The sequence below is a fragment of the Heterodontus francisci genome, chromosome 30, assembly GCF_036365525.1.
Source record: "Heterodontus francisci isolate sHetFra1 chromosome 30, sHetFra1.hap1, whole genome shotgun sequence".
In the NCBI taxonomy this organism is placed as follows: Eukaryota; Metazoa; Chordata; class Chondrichthyes; order Heterodontiformes; family Heterodontidae; genus Heterodontus; species Heterodontus francisci.
The window spans coordinates 58,291,805-58,319,639 of NC_090400.1; the positions used below are offsets into that span (position 1 = coordinate 58,291,805).

Below are 27,835 nucleotides of genomic sequence, written 5' to 3' on the forward strand. Positions count from 1 at the left end.
CCCAGAATTAGCTGTTAGTCAGGAAATGGAAGGGAGGGAGGAACTCAAGAAAATTACAATCCAGGGAAGTGGTACTGAACAAATTGTTGGAGCTGTGGGCTGACAACTTCCCGGGTCCTGATGGACTTCATCCTAGGGTGTTAAAAGAAGTAGCTAGTGAGATAGTTGATGTGTTAGTTTTAATTTTCCAAAATTCCCTAGATTCGGGGAAGGTTCCATTAGATTGGAAAATAGCGATTGTGAGTCCTTTATTCAAAAAAGGAGACAGAAAGCAGGAAACTACAGGCCAGTTAGCTTAACATCCGTCTTAGGGAAAATGCTATTTTTAATAACTCAGTAACCCCTCTCTCCCAGCACCCCGTGTTACTGACTGTATCTCTACTGATGTTAATCCAGCTCCCTCACACTGTCACTCAGTAAGGAATTGGGGTCTGTGCTGATCTCAACCATCTGATGGTGCAGCGCAGCTTCTGATAGGAGAGGGGTGATCGGAAGCGAAGCAAAGATTGGTTAAATCTTCAGGCTATAACTTCCATTCTACTGTTCATGATTTGTTTTCTTGCCCTCCCCCTGCCCATGGGTCAGTCAATTCTCCTTTTCTCCCCTCTTCCTTCCTCTGTGAGTCGTCGTGTCTTGAAATCAGTCAAGTTATTTTTAAACTCTTAAATTCAAACTGTCATTGTTCAACAGTGTTTAGCAATTCTCTTTTGTCAAGCAGAGAACAAACTGTAACTTCCGTTAAAAGAAAGTACTGTGGGTCCCAACAATGTCATCTGGTTATTTGTGCATGATGCCACTGTATGATGCCTCTCTGTGATGGTCCAGCTTTAATTTTACACCCTGTTGGGCTTCTTTGGAACTTGGTATATGAGAAAACTTTAAACCAATCAGCTTCAAATGAGATTTGATCCAATGCCCTGTCATGTCTGTTGCTGAAAAATTTCATTTTTAAAAATTATGCAGACACTCGGGTGAAAGGATCAAGGTCCTTAGAGCAGGACCCCATCAGAGATAAAACAGAGAACATAGAAAGTTGATCAAGAGTGACACCAGGGATTACAGGGTTAAATTATGAGGACAGGTTACACAAATGGCTTGTTATCTATCGAGTTTAGATTAAGGGAGTGAACTGATCGAGGTATTTAAATGATTAAAGGATTTGATAGGACAGACAGAAATTATTTCCTCTTCCGGGGGAGCCCCGAACAAAGGAGTAGAACCTTAAAATTGGAGCCAGGCCATTCAGGGGTGATGTCAGGAAGCACTTCTTCACACAAAGGGGAGTGGGAATCTGGAATTCTCTCCCCCCAAAAGCTCTGGATGCTGGGGCTCAATTAGAGATTTCAAGACTGAGATCGATAAGATTTTCGTTGGGTAAGGCTATCGAGGGATATGGAGGAAATCTCCATAGATCACTGAGATCAGTCACAGAGTCATAGAGTTATACAGCACAGAAACAGGCCCTTCTGCCCATCGTGTCTGTGCCGGCCATCCATTAACAGAATAGTAGAACAGGCTCAATGGGCTGAATGGCCTCCTCCTGTTCCTGTGTAATTATTAAGTGATGCCAAGCTTGAGTTTAAAAACCTGTAGATTGTAGCTTGAAGGGAAGCCCGAGGGATGTGACGAATGCCACAGATTAAGGAAAGGTGTAGTGAGGGAGAGTGAGCAGAATAAGTGCAACAGAGGAGCACTGACCACATTAGCACACTGGTATTGGTGCAGTAGAACGTGGCAATCACCTGAAACCATACTTAAGTGTGTGTTACCCCCTTATAAAGCTCCTTGGGATGTTTTACTATGTTAAAGGTGTTTATAAATGCAAGTTGTTGTTCGATGATTGGAAGAAAGTCTTTTACATAACAAAAGAACAAATCATTTTAGTGAAGGTGATCTGTTGGTACTTGGTCAAAGCTGTGGCACTAACCCAATCCGGTCTCTCTCCCGATCTCTGTTGATCTTGGTATGTGATAAAAACCCCTGCTTTTCCCTCTTATGTGTGTTTTCGCTCAGGATACATCGTTGGACTCTAAAGGGAGGGGAGTGTCGGTTAAACCGTTACCATTACTTGTATAAGTACTGGTAAGGGTTATACCGCTGCTCTCAGACTCATCTCAACAGCCGGTCAGAGAGGAGAGAAAGAAGCAGAAGGGTGCGAGGGGCTGATTGGCGTATTGTGGATTTGTGACTGCTGCAGGCGCGTGTCCTGATGATAAAACAAACCAATATAAATGTAAAGAGGGGTACAGCAGCTGACCAACACAGCAGCTGTGCTATTGTGTCCATTACAAACCATTGCAACCTTCCTTCAATAAAACACTTCTGCTGCAAAAATTCTGTTCAGTGAAAATAAATTCATAATATCAAAAACAAATGATTCCTTCACATCGAGGTTATGCTGGAATTGTATAAAACACTAGTTAGGCCACAGCTGGAGTACTGCATGCAGTTTTGGTCATCGCATTATAGGAAAGATGGGATTGCGCTGGAGAGGGGACAAAGGAGATTTACAAGGATGTTGCCTGGACTGGAGAATTTTAGTTATGAGGAAAAATTGGATAGGCTCGGGTTGTTTTCTTTACTTCAGAGGAGGCTGAGGTGAGACCTAATTGAAGTGTATAAAATAATGAGGGGTCCAGATAGAGTGGATAGGAAGGCCCCTATTCCTGTTGGTTGAGGGGTCCATAACCAGGAGGCATAGATTTAGGGTAAGAGGTAGGAGGTTTAGAGGGGATTCAAGAGGCAATTCTTTCACCCAGAGGGTGGTGAGGGTCTGGAACTCACGAGCTGAAAGGGTGGTAGAGGCAGAAACCTTCATAACATTTAAAAAGTACTTGGATATGCACTTCAACTGCCCGAACCTACAAAGCTACAGACCAAAAGCCGGAAAGTGGGATTAGGCTGGATTGCTACTTGTCAACTGGCTCGGACACGATGGGCCAAATGGCCTCCTTCTGTGCTGTAAATTTCTATGATCAGATCCAACATCACCTGCAGCCAGTGTGAGGGCGTTACTCAGTGTGGGTGGGGGAAGTGGGGAATGGTGGCGAATGTGGAACCATTATTGTCCACAATTTAAATAAATAATTTGGACTCAGGAATGAGAAGTACAATTTCAAAGTTTGTGGATGGCCCTCAAATTGGGAGGTGTAGTTAATGCTGAGGAAGAATGTGACAAAATACAGGCAGACATTAATAAACTTGCAGAATGGGCATGTAATTGGCAAATGATGTCTAATCTAGATAAGTGTGAGGTGGTGTATTTTGGTATGAAGAATAAGGACACAAGTTGCTTGGATAATAAGAGTCTAAATGAGGTTGAGCAGCAAAGGGATCTGGGGGCACAGATACACAAATCACTGAATGTAACGATGCAGATTAATAAGACCATTGAAAAAAAGCAAACCAAATACAGGGGTTCATATATAGAGGGATTGGATTGAAAATTATTGGCTATGTTAAACTTGTATTGAACCTGGGTTAGACCACACTTGGAGCACTGAGCAAAAAGGATCTGGAGGCACTCAGGGATGGAGGATATTATTTACAAGGTTAGGTTGGAAAAGCTGGGGTACTCTCCTTAAAACGAAGGAGATTGAGGGGAGATTTTATAGAAGTGTACAGGGATATAACAGACTCAGCTAAGTTAGTTAAGGAAAAACTGTTCCCATTAATTGATGGACTAGGGGACACAGATTGAAGGTTTTGGGTGAGAGATGCAGTGGGAAATATGAGGAAGAACTTTTTTTATGCAGTGTGTGGTAATGATCTGGAGCTCACTGCCCGCAAAGGTACTGGAAGCAGAGACACTCTATGACTTCAAAAGGAATTGGATGAACACTTGAAGGAAATAGATTACAGGGCTATGGGGATCACACGGGGAATGGGACCGACTGGATCGTTCCGTGGAGAGCCAGCATGGACTTGATAGGCCAAGTGGCCTCTTTCTGTGCCATAAATGACTCGATGACCCTGGAGGTGGTGCAAAAAGATTCACAAGGATGATACCAGAACTGAGAGGACATACTTATGAGGAAAAGCTAAATAGGTTAGGGCTCTTCTCTCTAGAAAAGAGAAAGCTGAGGGCTGGCCTGATAGATGTCCTCAAGATGACAGGATAGATGTTTTCAGTTGTGGGGGAGTCCAATACTAGGGGTGATAAATATCAGTTAGTCACTAATAAATCCAATAGAGAAATCAGAAGAAATGTCTTTACCCGGAGAGTGGTGAGAATGTGGAACTCCCAACCACAGAAAGAGGTTCAGGTGAATAGTATCGATACATTTAAGGGGAAGCTGGATAAACACATGAGGGAGAAAGGAATAGAAGGATATGCTGATAGGATGAGATGAAGAGAGTGGGAGGAGGCTCGTGTGGAGTATAAACATAGACCAGTTCTGCCAAATGAACTGCTACTGTGCTGTACATTGTGTAATTAAAACCTGAAAAAGACACCACATTTGTAATAGTTAACTTTCCGTGCCAGAGAGGTCGGTCGGCAGTAATTAACACTTAGGATGTCATGAATAGGGCACTTACTCCTTTAATGACAATTTTCTGTGCTGAGTTTAGTTTATATCTACCATGTCAGTACAGCAATGTCACACACCGTTCAATGCAATTCAATGGTGAGGCAGAGATGCAGTTTTCACAACGCTATGAATGGAACAGCACGACTTGGACAGCAACACTTGGATTTCTGCTTTTCACCATATATTTGTCCCTCTCCTGAAGTTACTGTAACATTCATGAATAAATAACAATGAGCGCTATTAATCTCACCATTATTTCGACAGCAAAATCTGCATCAATAAAATTGCTGGTACTGAACACCTTGCGTAACTTTGACATATTATAATGGCAAAAAAAAATCAGACCCTGAATGAGGGAAATGGAAATATTCTAATCCTGTGGGGAACTGCTCGTTTGTTGGATTTTTCCTGTTGTCTTTGAATCTTTAATTTCCTCTTTCATCATGATTTTCTGCAGAAGCTTGGTTGTTCTCTTCAGAGCAGAGAAGATTCAGGGGAGATTTAAAAGAGGTGTTCAAAATCATGAGGGGATTTACTAGCGTAGATAGGGAGAACCTCTTCACACTGGCAGGAGAGTTGGTAACCAGAGGATATAGATTGAAGATAATTGGCAAAAGAACCAGAGGGGAGATAATAAAATTTTTCTTTTACAGAAGTTGAAACCTGGGATGCACTTTCTGAAAGGGTGGCGGAAACAGTTTCAACAGCAACTTTCAAAACTCCAAACGTGCAGCTCTTCCACAGAACTACCCCTCCAACAGTGCCATACTCCCTCAATACTGACCCTTCGAAACTGCAGTGCTCCTTCAGTACTGACCCTCCGGCAGTGCTGAGCTCCCTCAGTACGGACCCTCTGACACTGCAGCACTCCCTCAGTACTGACCCAACAGTGCAGCATTCCCTCAGACCCTCCGACAGTACAGCACTCCCTCAGTACTGATCCTCCAACAGTGCAGCGCTCCCCTATTGCTACCCCTTGGTCAGTGCTGTGCTCCCACAGTACGGACCCTCTGACAATGCAGCACTCCCTCAGTACTGATCTTCCAATAGTGCAGCAGTCCCCGATTGCTACCCCTCTGTTAGTGCTGGCTCCCTCAGTACGGACCCTCTGACAGTGTAGAGCACCTTTAGTACCGCCCCCTTGACAGTGCAGCACTCCCTCAGTACTCACCATCCGGCACTGCAGTAATCCCTCAGTACTGGTCCTCTCATAGTGCAGCGCTGGAGTGTGAGGCTGGATTAGGGGCTCAGATCTCTGGAATGGGTCTTGAATGAGTCAGAGGGAAGATAAAATCAAGAGGATACAGCTGACACCTTGACTGCAGTAGGCTGTTCCAGCAATTCTCCTTCCCTGTAGAACATCCACATGGAGAGTTTGAGGCTAACAGCATTCAAGGGATAGTTAGATAAGTGGACGAAGGAGAAAGGAAGAGGTTATGTTGATCGGGTGGGATCACTGAATGACGCCATTCAGCCCATCGTGTCTCTGCTGGCTCTTTGTTAGAGCTAATCCCACTCTGAGCTCCTTTCCCATAGCCCCGCAAATGTTTTTCATTTTCAAGTATTTACCCAATTCCCTTTTGAAAGTTACTATTTAATCTGCTTTTTAAAATTCTTTCATGGGATGTGGGTTCCACTGGCAAGGCCAGCATTTGTTGCCCATTCCTAATTGCCTTTGACAACTGAGTTGCTTGCTGTCCCATTTCAGAGGGCAGTTAAGAGTCAACCACATTGCTTTGGGTCTGGAGTCACATGTAGGCCAGATTTCCTTCCCTCGAGAACATTAGTGAACGAGATGGGCTTTTACAATAATCGATGACAGTTTCATGGCACTACTGAGACTAGCTTTCAATTCCAGATGTTTATTAAATAGAATTAGTCTGGACCTCTGGATTACTACTCCAGTGACATTACCACAAGCCTTTCAGGCAGCACATTCCAGATCACAACAACTGTGTAAAAAAAAAAAAAGGTTCTTTTTCCAATCACCTTAAATCTGTGCCATCAGCCCTCCTGCCGCTGGAAACAGATTGTCTTTATTTACTCTATCAAAACCATTCATGATCTGGACCACGTATGTATTTAGGAGGAGGCTCCTGTGGAGCATAAACACCAGTATAGATCAGCTGGGTCAAATGGCCTGTTCCTGTGCTGTAAATTCTGCATAATAGTTTGTTCTCCTGTCAGTCTTCAAAGTTTACAAACTTCTGGTCATTAAAAATGGTCACAGCAGTAATATTGTGTGCATGTTCAACAGCGACAGAGCAGTCACGCCCTTGAATGCTCTGTATCTGGATCCTCTTGTTATCTCTGATTGTGTACTGCAGACCTTTGCTCTTAACATCAGCTCAGAGAGGCTCTCTTGCACCCGTGCATGGAGCCCAGAGATAAAGGTGAGTCCTATCCCAGCTCCACACATCTTCACCTCCCACAGCAGCTGGCCACGGTGATAGCTGGATTTGGAGGGCTGGTGTTGCTGTGAGGAGCGAGAACTGTTGAAGGCTAACTTTTTAACACTCACTCCACACACCATCCCCCACCCACAGATATCTGGCTTCCAGCCCAAGTTCGCTTTATCACTACATCCACACTGAAAACAAACCCTTCAACACTGGCTGTTTTTCACTCTCCCACAGCAGTTAGTTAGAGCTGTGAGGAATTGGTTGGGAAATTAACTTCCCCACTAAAGACATAACATCAGAAAATGCTGGAAGCACACATCTTACAATAGAGATGTTCATATTTCTGGGGGAGGCAAAACCCTTTGTCAGAACTGATGACTGGCTCATTGGTAGCTGGACCACCTATGCTGAGTGACATAATCTCAGCAGGATTTCGGATCCAACAGCTTCCCCACAGCACTACTGAGGTAGAGGGGGAATAACATGAGCCAGGGACCTCCCCCATATTACAGCCATTTCTGCTGGCAAATGAGGGTGTCGGGTGAGAGCAGTGCTACCCCCAAGGTCAAATAGACTGCTGACGTACACACACAAAGACTTGGCCTCAACCAATCTCTGAGACAGGGTTAAAGAAATATTTCTTGCTTTCTGAGCTGAAAGCTGCCCTTTACAACCCAGAATCCAATCGCCCTGTAGCTTTGGGTTAAAGACACTGTTCCACATTCACTTGTTATAACAGATTATGTGTCATTATCTCTGCTGTTTATGGGAGCTTGCTGTGTGCAAATTGGCTATCATGTTTCCTACAACAGTGACAATGCTTCAAAAGTACTTCATTGGCTGTACAGTGCTGTGGGAGGTCCTGAGGTCACGATATAGATGCAAGTTCTTTATTTCTTTCCTTCATGCAGTTCCTGAAATGAGGATGTTGCTGCAGTGACAAGCTTCCATCTCCAGAGACTTTGGTACACTGTAAATTTGTGCAATTTACTTAGTTCTAGAGACATCTAGTGTCAGCACAGTGCGTTTTTGAGTTCTATGTCTCCACAGCCGGCCTCCCCGCCACAGAATGAAATGGAATAAAAATCACCTATTTTCACTACTGAGACCCAGAGTAAAAGCACACAGTGCAAGACAGCAGTGAGGCTGAAAGATGAAATCCAGAAGTAGTGATTATGTGACAAGTTTGAAATTTAAAATTTTGATTGCAGAAGGGGAGATTCTCATGGGTTCCACAGTTTTGAGCCCTGAGAAAGGAAGTTAAATTACGCAGTTACATGGGGGAAGCAGTCAGAATGTAAGTTAATTGTTTATTTCTCCCTTATGAAGAACTGATAAAAGAGAGACAAGGGTTACAGCAGAGAAAGAGAAGCTGAAGGCTAGGTGCAAGAGGGATCAGCTATTTCTTGTACTTTGTTCTGGAGTGTGTGAGAGCTGTGAGATAAGGACAGACAATAACACCAATAAACAAGGATTTCACTGAAGACTCTAATTATTTTACAGGAGTTCTGACATTTTATAACCAATATAAATACATCCAAACTAAAGCAGACTCAACAGCCCAACTGTTCAGACTGAGCAGAAGTCCTAATCAAGAGAGGGAAAGAACAAGATGTTGAATTATCCCATGAAACACCAAGTGCATTCATTACAGAAATAATCACAGTACAAGCTGCAGTCTGCCTGTGAGGCCCCAATCTGGTCATTGTTTACCTGTGGGAGGCTTGGACACAGCTGTTCTCAGTACTGATGCCTCATTGAAGAATTAATCCTATATCTGAGTACAAAGATTTGTTAGTATCGAGTCCACAAATTAACAGGCTTTTAGGGTACGGTAGTATTGTGCTTGTGCTACTGGACCAGAGAACCGAAGGTCAAATCCCACTGTGGGCAGTTTTGCGAATTTGAATACAGCTCAAAAATCTGGAAATAAGCAGTGATCAGTAAAAGTGACCATGAAGCTGTCGGATTGTTGTAAAAACCCAACTGGTTCACTAATTTCCTTTCCCAGTCTGGGCCTATATGTGACTCCAGTCTCACACCCATGTGGTTGATTCAACTTCCCTCTGAAGCAGCCTAGCAAACCCTTCAAACAAAACTCCTAAGTCAGGGCTACTAAGAATGGGCAATTAATGCCAGCCTTACCCACATGCCGAGAATGAATAATAAAAGCACATTGATTTAAACATTATACAGGAGCTGTGTGACACCACACTAAGGGCCTAATGATCAAATATAACAGGAAAAAGCCTCAGAACAGCAGGTTCTGTGACCCAGCATCTTCAGGTGCTGCTTTCAACCCCACCCCACAACTTGCTTCAGTCAACATGCCCATCAATAAGAACGGATTGCAACACAGAGCTTTTTAAAATTGAGCTCCACAAAAAAAAAACCCTGATCCACCTTCTCAGCAAACTCCAGTGTGCTTTCCCGAGGAGTAAATGGGTCACCCTCTGTCAGACGTCTGAAGGCTTGCCACAATTGGATTACAGGTCATGGAGGAAACCGTATGTTCGAAACCGAGTTTGGATGTTGTGTCTGCCGATCCAGCAGGGGTGGCAAGCAGTTGCTCTGGCAATGCAGCAGGTAACGAACGGTACAGTCACTTCTTCACTTTTACACACAGCTTCAACTGCACCTCACACAAAAAGATGTTCATCAATTCCTGCCCCACATCTCGGGCAATCTTGCCAATCAGCTGACCTCCCTGACCAATCAACAATCTCTGTGGAGGCAAAATTTTGAAACAGGAATAATTTAACAGAAGATTTCACATCGTCTCAAAGCACTTCTCAAAAATTGAGTGCAGTGGCTCAGAATATAGGCAAATAAATTAGAAAATGACAGGTTGATCTAAATCAATGCATTAAAGATGATTAAAGAAATTGATACAGGAGATCGAGAGAAACCATTCCCTCTGGTGGGGGGAGTCCAGAACAAGGGGACATGACCTTAAAATTAGAGCCAGGCTGTTCAAGGGTGATGTCAAGAAGCACTTCCTCACACAAAAGGGAGTGGAAATCTGGAAATGTCTCCTCAAAAAGGCTGCTACACTAGGGGTCAACTGACAATTTCAAGACTGAGATTAATAGATTTTTTTAGGCAAAAGGGTATTAAAGGTAATGGAGCTAAGGTGGGTAAATGGAATTAAGATACAGTTCAGTCGTTATTTAATTGAATAGCTGAACAGGCTAATATGTAATATTGTAAAAATTCAAATATTCACAGTAAATATTTGCTAAGTATAAACAGGACTGATTTAGACCTAGGCCAAGGTGCCGACAGGAGTAGTTTGGACAACCCGTCTTTAAAGGACCACATAGAAATGGACCAAGTTTACAACACCCCCACTTCTGTCCATGGTTTGTTTTAATCTTAAATGAATGACTGTTTGAGGCAGAAATTGGAGCAGTTACTTTTCAAGCAGAGTTATATTTAACCCTTTCAGACCTGCATTAGCTCCACATGATCAGGAATGAACGTTAACACTACTCCCATGATCAAATAGCCTGCTGACATACACAGACAAAGAACTGTCCTCAACCAATCTGAAAGACAGTATCAGGAGGGTATTGCAGCACAGTCTCTATCCAACGTGTATACTGACCGCGTGGTTCTTTCGAGCAACAGTGATGTTCTGCAGAATTCGGAGCTCCCCGCTTGGTCCTTCTTCCCACAGTTCTGTGCTCTGAGGGGCAAAGACATGTTTAATGTTAAGGTTCTTCTGCTGTCTCGCATGCTCATGCTGGGTATGTATCATAACCCTGATCTACACTCAGGTTCTGCCTAGCAACACACCTGGTAGGGTCTACGCAATTCACCAGCTCCTCTAATGACCAGACCGATGGGTTGGGGACAGTGGGACCCAGAAGAGGGGGAACAGGCAGTGTCAGGGGTGGAGGGAACCCAGACCAGGGAGGTGTCGGGCGAGTGATCCAAGCAGGTGGTATCAGGCTCAGATAAAAATAAACTGATATTTGGTGAATTTGCCCCTCACCAAAGGTGATTCAGCTGCCGAGCACTTCCAGGTCAGGGTTAACACACTTAGTCCTCAGGGAGATAACTTAATACAACAGTGTACTATTTCTCATCTCCCTCACCAGCTCTCAGGACGAGTGTGACAATTAGTATCAAGAAAGGGGCACTTTCCTGCTGGGATCTTATAGGAAGGGAGGGGTAAGTCTGCACTTACAGGGAACCATGAGTCTTTCAGAAATATCCGTAAGTGCTTGACATAGTGAACTATTCCAAAATGTAGGAATGGTGCACATGTAGGCCAACATGGCAGCCAATTTTCACACAGCAAGATCCCACAAATAGCAATGAGATGAACAACCAATGAATCTGTTTTTGGTGGGGGTGGTGTGAGGAATATTGGCCAAAGCAATAAGCTCTTCTTCGGATAGAGCCAAAGCATCTTTAACATCCACAGGGCCTTGGCTGAATGACTCGGTGCAGGATTAAGAGTATCCATACCCATTTCACCAGAATCTGTCCAGCTAACAAGACAGGAGATTACCATCAGATTCAAACCAAAGAGACCAGAAAAGAGTCACTGTCTTATCCACTATAGCCCAACAATCCACTATTACCTGAGTGATGTTGTACGGCACCTCCTGAGGTAGGTACTCCAATAACTGCTCCCGGATCAGGTTACAGCAGATCTCCTGGGGTGACTGGTTAGTGAGGACTGCACTGTGATAATCCCAGGCTCCTGGCTGAGCCTTTGACATCAGGTACCGCTGAACACACAGAAAAGGGATCATAGTGTAGGAATGCAAGACTGCTTTTAGGAAATGGAGGTCCCTTTGAAAATGACCCTCTCCACAAAAACATAATTGCTTCTTGAGCACATTTCCACTGTCTGCTTCACTAACCTCCTCCTGTAAGTCATTCAAAACTCTATCACCCCTTTGAGTAAAAACAGTTTTAGTTTTCAAGTAAGTGTCCCACTGAATTAATTGTCTCAATTCACCTGCTGTATGCTGAGGAGTTAGAACCACAGGCTCTGGAACGCCAGACTCCATGGTATGCAGTTAAAACTGGCCACAAAGACAAAAAGTTTGCATCTTCCAGCATTAGCTTTCGAGTGAAAGCTTTGCTAACCTCGTCACATCTCAAAATAAACTTAAATGAAAGTCTAACTGCAGATTAATAGGTAAACTGTGGCCATCCTCAAACATTTGACTTTAAATTCAGCTGTGCAGGGAGGACTCAGTCAGCCAATGCACTCGCCCGGCAGGAGGGACCCATTCAGCTGGCGCACTCGCCCGGCAGGAGGGACCCATTCAGCTGGCGTACTCGCCCGGCAGGAAGGACCCATTCAGCTGGTGCACTCGCCCGGCAGGAGGGACCCATTCAGCTGGCGCACTCGCCCGGCAGGAGGGACCCATTCAGCTGGCGTACTCGCCCGGCAGGAGGGACCCATTCAGCTGGTGCACTCACCCGGCAGGAGGGACCCATTCAGCTGGCGCACTCACCCGGCAGGAGGGACCCATTCAGCTGGCGCACTTGCCCGGCAGGAGGGACCCATTCAGCTGGTGCACTCACCCGACAGGAGGGACCCATTCAGCTGGCTGAACATTGAACTTGTTCTGCAGTGAAGACATGTTCATTTGATTTTTCCTTCTTTGAGGGAAAACATTTGAAACAGCAAAAGGCCACTCAGGCCCCTTTCTACACAGCAGGACTGTGATACTCTTATTGTACTCTTTATCCAACCCCCTGAATCCCCCAAAGAAAAGTCCATCCGTTACTGCAAAAGGTCAAAGTAATAGAATACATCACCTGCGGCCAAGATGTGCACTGACAGAATCCATGCCCCAAGTCGGACTGTTCAACTGTAGTGCTGCACTCCCTCGGACTTCAGCAACAATATCCTATCCTTTTAAAAGTGTCTGACGCAAGTGCCTAAAAGTAACTAAATCCCAAATCTCCTGTCTGAAGGCTATTTTACCTTACTCCCCAATGAATCAGCTTGTCCAATCTTTCACAAGTTCTCTTAAATCAAACACTAGGAGATGGTAATGGGTCAAACGTCACACACCTCATGAGCAATACTGGAAGCTTGTGGGGCAATAAACAAAGGCACTGATGGAGAGGAAACACGAGCAATGCTGGGGTGGCCTGACGTTACAAGGCAGAGACGACAACATAAACTCAATGCAAAGCTGAAGAGAATTTCTTTTTATGTAGTGAGTTGTTATGACCTGAGAATGCACTGCCTGGAAGGGCGGTGGAAGCAGATTCAACAGTAAAATTCAAACAGGATTTGATTATGTACTTGAAAAGGAGAAATTTACAGTGTGGAGGCAGTGGGACTAATTGCAATAGCTCCTTCAAAGAGCCAGCACAGGCATGATGAACTAAATGGGCCTCCTGTGCTTGAAGATTCTGTGATTCTGTAACTGTGATGCAAACACAATATAAGCTACTTTGAAATAAAGTCTGTAACCTGAGAAACACAACAAGCAAACTCAGGAGGGGGAATGTATTGGCCTCATAGGAACAGGAGGAGACCACTCGACCCCTCAATCCTGTTCTGCCATTCAATTAGATCATGGCTGATCTATTTTAATTCCACCTGCCCGCTTTGGTTCCATAACCCTTGATAATTGTGCCTAACAAAAATCCATCAATCTATTAATTTTGGAAGCAAAACATTGCAGATGCTGGAAATCTGAAATAAAAACAGAAGGTGCTGGAAATACTCAGCAGGTCAGGCAGCATCTGTGGAGAGAGAAGTAGAGTTAACGTTACAGTTCTGATGAAAGTTCACAGACCTGAAACATTAACTCTTCTCCTCTCTCCACAGATGCTGCCTGACTTGAGTATTTCCAGCACTTGCTATTTTTATGAGTTTTAGAATTGTCCATTAACCCCCAGTTTTTTGGAGAAGAGTGTTCCAGATTTCCTGGCCAGCTTCCCATTTTCCACCTGACATAAACTTGCACTCGTCCAAAACTCTGCTACCCATACCTTAACTCGCATCAAGTCATGTTCACTTATCACCCCTACGCGCACTAGTCTACACTGGCTCCCAGTCTGACAACACCTCAATTCTAAAATCCTTATCCTTGTTTCCAAATTGCTTCATGGCCTTGTCCCTATCTCTGCACTCCTCCAGCCCCTACAATCCTCTGATATCTCTGCACTCCTCCAATTCTGGCCTCTTGTGCATTCCCCAATTCCACTGCCCCACCATTAGTTGCATGCTTTCAGCTACCTTGGTCCCAAGCTCTCGAATTCCCTCCCTAAACCTTACCATCTCTCTACCCTCCTTTAAGATGTCCCTTAAAACTTACCTCTGACCAAGCTTTTGGTCATCTGTCCTGATATCTCATTCTGTGGCTTGGTGTCAAAAATGTTTTTTTTATTGTTAACATTCATTAAGCACCTTGGGATGCTTTATGACATTAAAAGGTGTTATATAAATGCAAGTTGTTGTTGTTGATGTACTTCCTGGCATTATCCCCTGAATGGCTTTTTAAAGATTAATTTTAAGGTTTTGGACTCCCCCACCAGAGGAAATAATTTTTCTCCATCTACCCTATCAATTCCTTTAATCATCTTAAACATCTCACTTAAATCACTCTTAATCTTGTATATTCAAGAGAATATAAGCCTGGTCTGTGCAACCTGTCCTCCTAATTTAACTCATTTAGTCCAGGTATCATTCTGATAAATCTGCCCTGCACCCCTTCCAAGGCCAATATATCCTTCCTCAGCTGCAGTGCCCAGAACTGAACATAGTTACTCCAGGTGGGGTCTAACTAGAGCTTTATATAACTGTAATATCAATTCCATCCCTTTGTATTCCAGCTCCTGTGGAATAAAGGCTTAAGTTTTTATTAACTTTTAAATTATTTTTGTACCCGTTAGGTCACTGACCAATTCATGGTGGCTTTGCTTGCTCACCTGCAGAGTCTCTACTTCCTCCCCATTGACAGCTGAAAGCATAAACACTTCCTTGAAGTGAGGCCACCCCTGCCGATGTTTCAAGTCCTCGGATTCCCCATGCTGGCCAACTGCTCCCTGGTGCCACTCGGTCTCTGCGCATTCTGGTTGCTGGACCCTGCTGTCACTGCCAGAAACATGGTCATCAGGGACCTCTGCACAAGGTAAGTCGGAGTCTCTGCGAGAATGGGCAACGGGGATTTTCTTGTGCATAATGGACGTGCTATCCCAGGCTCTGGCTTCGACTGGTGGCTCACTGTCCTCACATTTGCTCCTAGTCCTGTCTTTCCTGGACACATTTCCGGTGAGCGTACTAGACTGTGGCAGAGAGTTAAACCTAGGCTTTATTTTCAGTTTCTTATTGTCCACTACTCCCTCAGTTAGCCTGGCTGTCAATTCCAGAAGGAGGCCTTTATTCTTCAACATATCCACCTAGAATCAACAAACAAAAGTGAGAAACTCAATGGGTTGGATTTTTAAAAAATGTTATAATGTGCGAATAAATCTAATTTCCTTGACTTCATGAACTCTCTTATTCATCTTGTTAAATGCCCCGAAGGATCATACAGCATGTTCTCCTCTCTAACAGAAAGAAAAACTTGGATTTCTAAATGGCCTTTCACGATCTCAGGATGTCCCAAAGCACTTTACAGCCAATGAAGTACTTTTAGAAGTGTAGTCACTGCGTTAATGTAGGGAACGCGGCAACCAATTCACATACAGCAAACTCCCACAAACAGCAATGAGGTAAATGACCAGATAGTTATTTTTGTCTTTAAACTGATGGTAGTTTTGCGATAAAATTGGCCAGGACACCAGGGAGAACTCCCTTACACTTCTTAGAAATAGTGCCAAGGGATCTTTTATGTCCACCTGAGGGGTCAGACCAGGTTTCAGTTTAATGGCTCATCTGAAACACAGCACCTCAGACTGTCAGCCTGGATTAGATGCTCAAGCGACTGGAAGGGGGCTCAAACCCACAACCTTCTGACTGACAGCTGAGCCACAGTGTCAAGAACCAGCCTGCTTATTTAAACGAAAGGCCTCTTGTTTATTTAAACTAATTCTATTTAATTCCAAAGATATTTCCCTTTGGAAGGAGGTCCAGATTCAAGTCCCGCGGAAGAATTGCCTGTTGCCTACCTTATTCAAGACCAGAACTGCTGGGAGATGGGGATACTTTGAAAGACATTTCAACACTTCAGTGGGGAGTTTATTGCGCGTCCAGTGGTCGGAGATGTCGACCAAAACGAGCACTAGGAGGCAAAACACAACAAAAAGAAGCATTTCACATGTGATCTGCAGGTACAGCCACAGTTGGCTGTCTGGACTAAGATAAATCTCTCTCTCACTCACCCAGATCTGCTTCTTTTACCGAGTGCCAGGGGTCAACCAGCAGCGATTTCTCAAGGTTGTGCCTGGAAGGAATGGAATGGTTAACTTATTAAACAAACCTGAGAAATAGTAAAATGTGAAATAAAAGTAGAAAAAAAAGTGGAACCTTTTTCCATTGATGGCAGGAATGAGACCAGGGGTGTCCAGAAGAATCTGCAGCGAAAGTGAGAGAGAGAAAATGAATTATCAGGAACAGCATGAGAATGAACGCCAATCTGCACTTACACAGCACATCATAGGGAGGGAAACACTTCAGGCACTTCACAAGGGATATTAAACCCTAAGCAGGTGTTGGGAGAATAGTTAAGGGAGGTGACTGAAGTAAAGAAGTAGATTTGAGAGGCTCGTGAAGGAGGAGGGGAAAAAATGGATAAAGCAAAGGGCAAGGTGTTAGGAACAGAGTCCCTGATTGCAACAGTTGTATATGTGAAGGACTTTCCAGAGGAAAGAGAAGTTGGCGGTAATCTGCTGGGACAAAGCTGTTAAGGCTTTTGAGGAGAAGGATGACAATGGTGGTTTTAAGAGTTAGCCAAGGAGAGGGACTATTTTACAATGTCACCTCGCGTAGGAGCCAGGTACAGAAGCTGGATGGTCAGCAATTTTATGAGAATGGAGTCAAGGGGGTGGTCTGACAGGCAAGGTAAGCTCAGAGAGACAGGAGAGAAACGAAAGACATAGGTTATGGTCAAGGGCAGGGAGAGTGGAGGGGGGCAGTGGAGATTTTCCTTGGCAGGTTAGGAAATAAACCTGCATAGCTACAGGGATTGAGTGGGTGAGTGGGACTGACTGGATTGCTCAGCGGAGGGCCAGCATGGACCCAATGGGCCAAACAGTCTCCTTCTCGACTGTAAATGACACCATGTAAGAAGGAAGAGGAGGTCGCAGCAATCATAATATGATTGAATTTTACGTTCAGTTTGAGGGAGAGAAGAGTGGGTCCAAGACCATTATTTTAAACTTAAATAAGGGCAATTATGAGGGCATGAAAGCAGAGCTAGCAAAAGTAAACTGGTAAATCAGGTTAAGGGATAGTTCAATAGAGATGCAGTGGCAGACATTTAAGGGGATATTTCAGAATACACAGAATAGATACATTTCAAAGAGAAAGAAAAATTCCAAGGGTGGGACCCACCATCCGTGGTTAACTAAAACAGCTAAAGATAGTATCAAACTTAAAGAAAAAGCCTATAATTGCGCAAAGATGGGAGGCAGGTCGGAAGTTTGGACAGAATATAAAAAACAGCAAAGAATGACGAAAAGATTGATAAGGAAGGTTAAAGTAGAGTACAAGAGAAAGCTAGCTAGAAATATAAAGACAGATAGTAAGAGTTTCTATAGATATTTAAAAAAGAAAAGAGTTAACAAAGTGAGCATTGATCCTATAGAAAGTGAGTCTGGGGAATTAATAATGGATAATAAGGAGATGGCAGATGAATTGAACAGATATTTTGCATCGGTCTTCACTATTGAGGATACAAGTAACATCCCAGAATTAGCTGTAAGTCAGGAAATGGAAGGGAGGGAGGAACTCAAGAAAATTACAATCCAGGGAAGTGGTACGGAACAAATTGTTGGAGCTGTGGGCTGACAACTCCCCGGGTCCTGATGGACTTCATCCTAGGGTGTTAAAAGAAGTAGCTAGTGAGATAGTTGATGTGTTAGTTTTAATTTTCCAAAATTCCCTAGATTCGGGGAAGGTTCCATTAGATTGGAAAATAGCGATTGTGAGTCCTTTATTCAAAAAAGGAAACAGAAAGCAGGAAACTACAGGTCAGTTAGCTTAAGTCATCAGTTGTCTTAGGGAAAATGTTAGAAGCTATACAATTCAAGGTAATCAGGCAGAATCAACATGGTTTTGTGAAAAGGAAATCATGTTTAACCAATTTATTGGAGTTCTTTGATAGAGTTATATGTGCTGTGGATAAAGGAGAACCAGTGGATATATTGTACTTAGATTTCCAGAAAGCATTTGATAAGGAGCCACATCAAAGGTTATTGCAGTAAATAAAAGCTCATGGGTAGGGGGTAACATATTGGCATGGATAGAAGATTGGCTAGCTAACAGGAAACAGAGAGGAGGCATAAACGGGTCATTTTCTATACAAAGTGATTCTTGACAATGCAGCCGGCCGCTGAAGTCATCAGACTGCGCCAAGCTGCGCACATGCGCAAACGGGCTCCAGCTCTCTGCGCGTGTGCGGCATTCTGCATTGCCAGGACTGGTTGGCACATGTGCAGATGATGTCATCGTGTAATGGGGGGTGGGGGGGAAGGCGGGGAGAGAGCGGCCGAAGACCTTGGTGGCGGCAGGTGCGCTCACCTCCTCTCCCCCCCACCTCCCCACTCTCTCCTCCCCACCCCCTCTTTCCTCCCCCCTGCACACTCTCTTACACCACCAGCTCCCCCCCCCCCTTTGGCCACTCGCTCCTCGCTTCACCTGTTTGCTTTCTCCAGCCATTGTGTGCTGCCATGGGTTACGTTGCCTTTGTGTGATTATTTGAGCAGCGCCATCTTTAATCCTGGCAGCTGCCTGAACGTCGCAAACTGTGACCTTTTAGTGGAACAGGTTGCATATGCGCATGTGCCAGTGCAGTGTCACCTAGTGGTTGCGTTGTCAGCAAACGCAGCCTTTTCTGTAGAAGATGTAATGAGTGGTGTGCCACAGGGATCTGTGCTGGGGCCTCAACTTTTTACAATTTATATAAATGACTTAGATGAAGGAACTGAAGGTATGGTTGCTAAATTTGCTGATGACACAAAGATAGTTAGGAAAGTAACTTGTGAAGAGGACATAAGGAGGCTACAAAGGGATATAGATAGATTAAGTGAGTGGGCAAAGATCTGGCAAATGGAGTATAACATGGAAAAATGTGAAATTGTCCACTTTGGCAGGAAGAATAGAAAAAGCATATTATCTAAATGGTGAGAGATTGCAGAGCTCTGAGATGCAGAGGGATCTGCGTGTCCTCGTGCATGAATCACAAAATGTTAGTATGCAGGTACAGCACATAATTAGGAAAGCTAATAGAATGTTATCATTTATCGTGAAGGGAATTGAACATAAAAGTAGGGAGGTAATGCTTCAGCTATACAGGGCATTGGTGAGACCACATCTGGAGTACTGTGTACAGTATTGGTCTCCTTATTTAAGGAAGGATGTAAATGCATTGGAGGCAGTACAGAGAAGGTTTACTAGACTAATACCTGGGGTCACTGTTTAAAAATAAAGGGTCGCCCATTTAAGACAGAGATGAGGAGAAATTCTTTCTCCCAGAGGGTCATGAGTCTTTAGAATTGTCTTCCTCAAAAGGCAGTGAAAGCAGAGTCTTTGAATATTTTTAAGGCAGATTTAGATAGATTCTTGATGAACAAGGGAGTGAATGGTTATCGGGGGAGGTGGAAATGTGGAGTAATCAGTTCAGCCATGAACTTATTGAATGGCGGAGCAGGCTCGAAGGGCTGAGTGGCCTACTCCTGCTCCGTATGTTCATATGAATGATAGTCTCAATCTTAAGTGACAAAGAAGTCCATGAGCTGCTTGCACTCGGTACAGTGCACAGTTAAGAGGGGTTTAAGGAGACAGCTGGTAATGGACTTGATCCCAGAACGCCAGCCATTCCTCTCTGTGAAATTGGTCGCTAGGTGCTCTGCAGAAAAGTAGACTGGACGCTCCATCTAACTTAACCTTTCCTCCCATAGTTGAAAATGCTGCTGACCCTTGCTTTCAAGGTTTACACTCTGAAGAGCTGTACCCCAGCAAGAGGAAACAACAGTCTGGGCCACCCAAGTCCTTGTGTTAAACACAAAGCTGCACAGTTCGCTCATGACCTCGCCCCCACTGAAACAAAAGAAAGTCACATGGGGCCAAGACGCTTTGAAAAGAAACCAAAATGCTTCAGGAAAAGGTGGGCACGCACTATTTGTGTCGCTCCCACGGTGATGACTCCTTGAGCTCGACAGCGCGTTGTGTGGACTTTACTTGAAACAGGAAAGATCTGCAACAAAATAAGCAGAAAAGGCAGCAACTTTCATTAAATCAGAACCAACCTGGGGCAGAATTTTGAACAATCACTGTTTTAACCAGAAAGCATAGGACAGTTAATGAATATGCAGTTAAACATTACACCCAGCTGTTTAACCATAGAATCAACGCAGCTGTCTTCCAAAAATGTTTTAATATGTGTCTGATTGGATTATATTTTATGCGGAAATGTGTATATCACAACATTTACTGTCCCCAGTTCTCTGTAATACCTACTGGAGGCTGGAAGCTTCACCATTCCTTTTGGGAAAAGACAACAGAATAAACCCATCAGGCAGCTTGCCCTCAACAAGAACACTGGAAGCTCAGCCAGGAAATGAAGCGAGACACAGCTTGATCAAAAGGAGGAAGGAAGCTTCCACAATGTAGCTTGGCGCAGTTGAGTCACACAAACCTGGAAGGTGCTAAGTTTGGTTACTGGCGTGTGTGCACGCTGAGTTAGCTGATCTCAGCTGGGACAGAAGTTCATATAAACAGCTCTGTGGCAAGGTTCTTCCAGGTGATTGCTCTTCAGTAAGAGTAGACGGGACCAACAGGTGAGGATAGATTGGGCTCAGTTGTAATGCTCAGCACAAATTGCCAACAGTCACCGCCTGAGACTCTTCATGAAGAATGGCACTCCAGACATTGCACTGAGCTGCTGTATTTCCTAACATGACTACAGGTCTTAAAAAAAAAAACAGGTACTGCATTGGCTTTAAAGCACTTTGGGACGTCCCGAAGTCATGAAAGACGTTATATAAATGCATGTCTTTCACTTACTCTGTCATATCATTGAAGGGTGGGGGTTGAGGGCATCATAAAGAGAGGGACTGGAACAGCCTTCGGAAAGGCTCTCAATGTTACTAACAAAACAAATAATGCTCGAGAACTCAACATCGAGTTGAACAATTTCAGATCATAACTACTGCGCCCATTTTTTTTTTTAAGACAGCAGGTGCTTGTAATGGTTCTGCTGTTACTATTGACAGCTCTTCCAGCCCCAGCTTTTGTTTCTTTACAGCCCCTTCTGCCTTGCAGCATCGTTCCTTTTGTCACTGAAATCTCTCCTTCCCTCCACTCTCTCACACCTTCCCCCTTTCATTTTTTCCTCTCCTCCTCTGCCCCCTTTTCCCTGCCTCTGGAATTGCTTAAAACCTGTTACATCTCTTAACTTTTTCCAGTTCTGATGAAAGGTCACTGACCTGAAACATTAACTCTGTTTCTCTCTGTCCACAGATGCTGCCAGACCTGCTGAGTGTATCCAGCATTTCCTGTTTTTATTTTATATTTTCAGCATCCCGCAGTTTTTTGTCTTTTATATGAATGCTGTATTTGTTTCAGGTCTTTGCTGTAAAGGTACTGCAATGAAGTGTGGTTATATAACACAGCTCCCTGATCAGTCAGCATTACAACTACAACTAAAATCCTGCTGAAAAGAACATTTTTTTTGAGAATAAATCCTCTAGTACACCAATAGCAGGAAAGCATCAGGGACAAAATCAGAAGCACCCAGTCTTTCTTGAAAATAAGCTTGATTTACCTTTCTGCCAAGAAGCTGGTTCGACAGGGTGGATTTACCAGCATTCGGAGCCCCAATGATGGCGACTCTCAGCACTCGGGAGTTTTCAGGTTGGTCTGGCTGATGGACGAGGAGATCGTCCTGCTCGGCTGGGACACAAAAACACAACTTCAATAATTCAGGAAACTGAATCTCGTCAGCAAAGTGCTGAGCTAAGGCAGGGCCAAGAATGATTAGAAGTTGTTTAGATCCATCTGGAACATCTGCATTCAGTTCTGGGCACTGCACCTCAGAAAGGCATACTGGGCAAGGTTTTGAAGGGGGGTGGGGAACATGTCATGGGCAGGGGAGGCAGCATGGGATGGAAATAGCGTGGGAGAGATGACACAGGAAGGATGGAATGGCATGACAGGAGTGGGGGGGGGGGAGGAATGGCATGAGAAGGACGGAATGGCATTTAAGGGGTGAATGTGATGACGGAATTGGTTCAGAGCACTAACTTGACTGCAAATGTTTTGCGGGTCTCTGCTAGTTTGTACACAGTTATGAAAAGTGTTGTGATGTGCAAACTAGTTTTATGTGCCCACATATCCTGATCACAGTGTGCAAGATTGGGAAAGAGCCCTGCAGTGCATCAGGCTGGTCCCTTCGTCTGAAATCTATCATACATTAATCTCTCTTTCCCATTCTTCAAAACAATGGATTCGCACCAAGTCCTATCCCGCAGTCCTTGGGAGTTTACGGCAGTCAAAAAATTGCAAATCATGTTACACCCAAAGTCACAAAACTGCATGTAGAAAAACATTTAGTCTTCAAGATCCGATGATCATATGAAAATATTCACAGATCATCCAACTTTAGAAGGAATCCCAGTACAAGTAATGAAACCCACCTCTACTCACAGAGATGGCAGGAGGGTACTGTCCAACAACATCCTCAGTCTCTTGTTTCCTGACGCCCAATATCTCTCCCAAAGCCGAGTTGCGTCCGTAGTAACTAGCTAACGAGCGGGTGACTCGATGAAGCCGGTCATTTTGCAGAAAGGCAAATGCTAATAAGTACAAACATAGATTAGACGTGTCACAATGACAACCATTTGAATACAAAGAATTACATTAACAGTGAAACGGTGAAAACAGTGACCATAATTCCATAAGTTTTAAGGTACTTGTGGATAAGGATAAGAGTAGTCCTCGGGTGAAGGTGCTAAATTGGAGGAAGGCTAATTATAACAATATTAGGCAGGAACTGAAGAATTTAGATTGGGGGCAGCTGTTTGAGGGTAAAGCAATATCTGACATGTGGGAGTCTTTCAAATGTCAGTTGATTAGAATCCAGGACCAGCATGTTCCTGTGAGGAAGAAGGATAAGTTTGGCAAGTTTCAGGAACCTTGGAAAACGCGGGATATTGTGAGCCTAGTCAAAAAGAAAAAGGAAGCAGTCTTAAGGGCTGGAAGGCTAGGAACAGACGAATCCCTTGAGGAATATAAAGACAGTAGAAAGAAACTTAAGCAAGGAGTCAGGAGGGCTAAAAGTGGTCATGAAAAGTCATTGGCAAACAGGATTAAGGAGAATCCCAAGGCTTTTTATACGCATATAAAGAGTAAGAGGGTAACCAGGGAAAGGGTTGGCCCACTCAAGGACAGAGAAGGGAATCTATGTGTGGAGCCAAAGGAAATGGACGAGGTACTAAATGAGTACTTTGCATCAGTATTCACCAAAGAGAAGGACTTAGTGGATGATGAGCCGAGGGAAGGGCATGTAGATAGTCTCAGTCATCTCATTATCAAAAAGGAGGTGTTGGGTGTCTTGCAAAGCATTAAGGTAGATAAGTCCCCAGGGCCTGATGGGATCTACCCCAGAATACTAAGGGAGGCAAGGGAAGAAATTGCTGGGGCCTTGACAGAAATCTTTGTATCCTCATTGGTGACAGGTGAGGTCCCAGAGGACTGGAGAATAGCCAATGTTGTTCCTTTGTTTAAGAAGGGTAGCAAGGATAATCCAGGAAATTACAGGCCGGTGAGCCTTACATCAGTGGTAGGGAAATTATTGGAGAGGATTCTTCGGGACAGGATTTATTCCTATTTGGAAACAAACGAACTTATTAGCGAGAGGCAGCATGGTTTTGTGAAGGGGAGGTCGTGTCTCACTAATTTGATTGAGTTTTTTGAGGAAGTGACAAAGATGATTGATGAAGGAAGGGCAGTGGATGTTATCTATATGGACTTCAGTAAAGCCTTTGACAAGGTCCCTCATGGCAGACTGGTACAAAAGGTGAAGTCACATGGGATCAGAGGTGAGCTGGCAAGATGGATACAGAACTGGCTCAGTCATAGAAGACAGAGGGTAGCAGTGGAAGGGTGCTTTTCTGAATGGAGGGATGTGACTAGTGGTGTTCCGCAGGGATCTGTGCTGGGACCTTTGCTGTTTGTAGTATATATAAATGATGTGGAGGAAAATGTAGCTGGTCTGATTAGTAAGTTTGCGAACGACACAAAGGTTGGTGGAGTCGCGGATAGTGATGAAGATTGTCAGAGGATACAGCAGGATAAAGATCAGTTGGAGACTTGGGCAGAGAAATGGCAGATGGAGTTTAATCCGGACAAGTGTGAGGTAATGCATTTTGGAAGGTCTAATGCAGGTGGGAAGTATACAGTAAATGGCAGAACCCTTAGGAGTATTGACAGGCAGAGAGATCTGGGCGTACAGGTCCACAGGTCACTGAAAGTGGCAACGCAGGTGGATAAGGTAGTCAAGAAGGCATACGGCATGCTTGCCTTCATCGGTCAGGGCATAGAATATAAAAATTGGCAAGCCATGCTGCAGCTGTACAGAACTTTAGTTAGGCCACACTTAGAATATTGCGTGCAAATCTGGTCGCCAAACTACCAGAAGGACGTGGAGGCTTTGGAGAGGGTACAGAAGAGGTTTACCAGGATGTTGCCTGGTCTGGAAGGCATTAGCTATGAGGAGAGGTTGGATAAACTCGGATTGTTTTCACTGGAACGACGGAGGTGGAGGGGTGACATGATAGAGGTTTACAATGTTATGAGCGGCATGGACAGAGTGGATAGTCAGAAGCTTTTTCCCCAGGGTGGAAGAGTCAGTTACTCGGGGACATAGGTTTAATGTGAGAGGGGCAAAGTTTAGAGGGGATGTGCGAAGCAAGCTCTTTACACAGAGGGTGGTGAGTGCCTGGAACCTGCTGCCGGGGGAGGTGGTGGAAGCAGGTACGATAGCGACGTTTAAGAGGCATCTTGACAAATACATGAATAGGATGGGAATAGAGGGATACGGTCCCCGGAAATGCAGAAGGTTTTAGTTTAGGCAGGCATCAAGATCGGCGCAGGCCTGGAGGGCCGAATGGCCTGTTCCTGTGCTGTACTGTTCTTTGTTCTGAAATCAAAATAATCTCTTGCATGATGCCCTATCACAGACCTCCCTTTTGTTCTTTATCCAACTCTTCCCCCCCCTCACTTGCTTAAAACCTATTGCATTTCTAACTTTTCCCAGTTCTGATGAAAGGTCACAGACCTGAAAATTTAACTCTGTTTCTCTCTCCACATTTGCTGCCTGACCTGGAGTATTTCCAGCATTTTCTGTATTTATTTCAAATCAAAATAATACTGGACTGAATGAAAAAGACTGCAACTATTGGGAACAAATATATTCTTTAAAACAAAGGTGAAATATTTAACTTTTCATCTGATTAAGATCAATTGACAGGCTCTGCAGCTTCTGTTAAACACGTTTGCATATTATCGCATCATATGGCATAGATTAACTCAACCTCCAAATTTCCACTTTACTTCCCCCATGTTTTCAAATGGGTTCGATCATTGTTCAAATTCTCCTTCTCGCAAAAAATGAGATCTATTTGTGCATTAGGTGGACCACTGGTCCTCTCTGATTTACAAAAGCCCTGAAGTCATGATTGCTTTTATTTGAAAGTGTAACTTCTGCAATAATTTATACCTTTTGTCAATTCTTTTCCTCCATTTCCAAAAAAGTGGATCAAAAAATTAAGTTGCAGAAACCACCCGATAAAGCCTAGCAAAATTGGAGACAATTTTTGAGTCAGGCGAGTGCGCTGGATTTACCTTAATTGGTCCTATTGCAAAATTCTACTTCAGCAATCTCACATCCTCAGTGCCAGACCTCACTTGCACGGCTTATTTTAAATGACAGTTAAAAAAACATTTTCTATACATCTAAATATTTATAGCTGCTTATCATCTCCATTTTACTAGTGATCAACATTGGGGAAATGTCCGCACTAAGATTTGCGATTCAAGGGTGCAGACCTGCCAAATACAACTCATTTTGGATTTTAAAATCTGACTCATAAAAACAAACACAGCTCCACGGGCTTAAACGGGTGTGCAACATGTGCTAGTCTTGAGTGGTTAGTCACTTCAAACATTTCTATACTAAAATAAAATCAAACATTTCTATGATCTCTAACAGAGACAGATTGCAAATTTATCTAAAGAGGGTCTGTGCTTATTTGAGCGACAATCATATCACACAGGTTACTTAAACCAAATTGTGCGTCTAGCTCAGTTAGGTATGGGCATTAAAAGCTGGTCTTGTCAACAACGCTCAGATCCCATAAACAAATTTAAAAAAAATGCGGCTAATTGGGAATCCAGATGCGGCCAACTGCACTTCTGATCAGTAAATTAAAAACAAGTAACAGATGTTACACGAAACGTCAACACTCAATTCACAGTGTGTACATGTGAACTTCAACCTTATTGTGCGTTTGGTGGCAAAATGTGAAAATGAAAGTATAACTTGTACTTAAATCATTGTAAAAACTCTGGAAAACCCTCCCTAAAGCTCTCGTTCTTCCTTTAAACCTTTGGCCAATTAAACAATTGGTCCCCTGTCCTAATACTCTTTGGCTTGGTGTCAATTACACTCCTGTGAAGAGTTTGGGGATGTTTTCCTGGGTGAACGGTGTTTTATAAATGCAAGATGTTGTTGGTTACTAAATGGAGGTAGATGTTTCTTTAGTAAACACACGTGAAGTACATTTACCTGTATTACCTACGTGAGGTGATTTCTATCAAAATTAGTGGCTAAAACTAAATGAATCGCCCACATGTAGCCGGTCAGGGATTTTCTTCTGAACAATATGCAGATATGGTCACCATTGATAGTCTCAAGCCCCGGACTAAAGTTTGGACCCCCGCCAGAGGCGAGCCCTAGAGGGCCTGCGGGTCATGGCCACCTGACTGGGCCTCCATCCCGGGGCTGTATTAACACTTGGATCCCGTTGCCAGGGAGGTGCCGCCCACAACTGACCTGTTTGGCCGCCTGTCCGAAGGCTACGCTGTCCCCGCCGCCCCAAGCTCGAGAGGGCCCGGCTAAGCCAGACCCTACCCGAGACCGCGGCCATTGAGTCCCAGCTCCCTCAGCAACCCGAACACGCCAACGCCATGACAATCCCGCCAAGCATTGTGGTAGCGTTGCGGCATGCCGGGATAGGTCAGCTGGCTGCTGCCGCGCCACCTACAGGCGGGGAGGGCGCAGCGCTGCTCAGCCAGGAGCAACATTCAGCCGTCAACCAACCTCATTCAAGGAGCAACATTCATCACTCCACCAATCTCATCTCTGGAGCAACATTCATTCATCAACCATCCTCATCCCTGGAGTAACATTCACCCCTCAACCAATCTCATTCCAGGAGCAACATTCACCCCTCAACCAACCTCCTTCCAGGAGCAACATTCATCCCTCAACCAACCTCCTTCCAGGAGCAACATTCATCCCTCAACCAACCTCCTTCCAGGAGCAACATTCATCCCTCAACCAACCTCATCCCAGGAGCAACATTCATCCCTCAACCAACCTCCTTCCAGGAGCAACATTCATCCCTCAACCAACCTCATTCCTGGAGCAACATTCATTCTTCAACCAACCTCATCCCGGGAGCAACATTCATTCTTCAAACAGCATTCATCCCTCAACAAACACTCATCCCTCAACCAGCATTCATCCC

At 44.2% G+C, this 27,835-nt stretch overlaps 1 protein-coding gene across 1 annotated transcript; it reads right to left on the reverse strand.

Annotated features, from left to right (window-relative positions):
• Window positions 1-8,408: 8,408 nt before the first annotated feature.
• Window positions 8,409-27,294, reverse strand: eral1 (Era-like 12S mitochondrial rRNA chaperone 1). Its single transcript, XM_068010770.1, has 11 exons — window positions 27,139-27,294; window positions 22,721-22,879; window positions 21,850-21,977; window positions 20,203-20,280; window positions 16,392-16,438; window positions 16,247-16,308; window positions 16,034-16,146; window positions 14,852-15,322; window positions 11,527-11,676; window positions 10,542-10,622; window positions 8,409-9,659 (listed from the first exon to the last, which is right to left on the reverse strand). The coding sequence occupies exons 1-11, from the start codon at window positions 27,230-27,232 to the stop codon at window positions 9,537-9,539; spliced, it is 1,506 nt and encodes a 501-aa protein (XP_067866871.1). The 5' UTR covers window positions 27,233-27,294; the 3' UTR covers window positions 8,409-9,536.
• Between the last annotated feature and the right edge of the window lie 541 nt (window positions 27,295-27,835).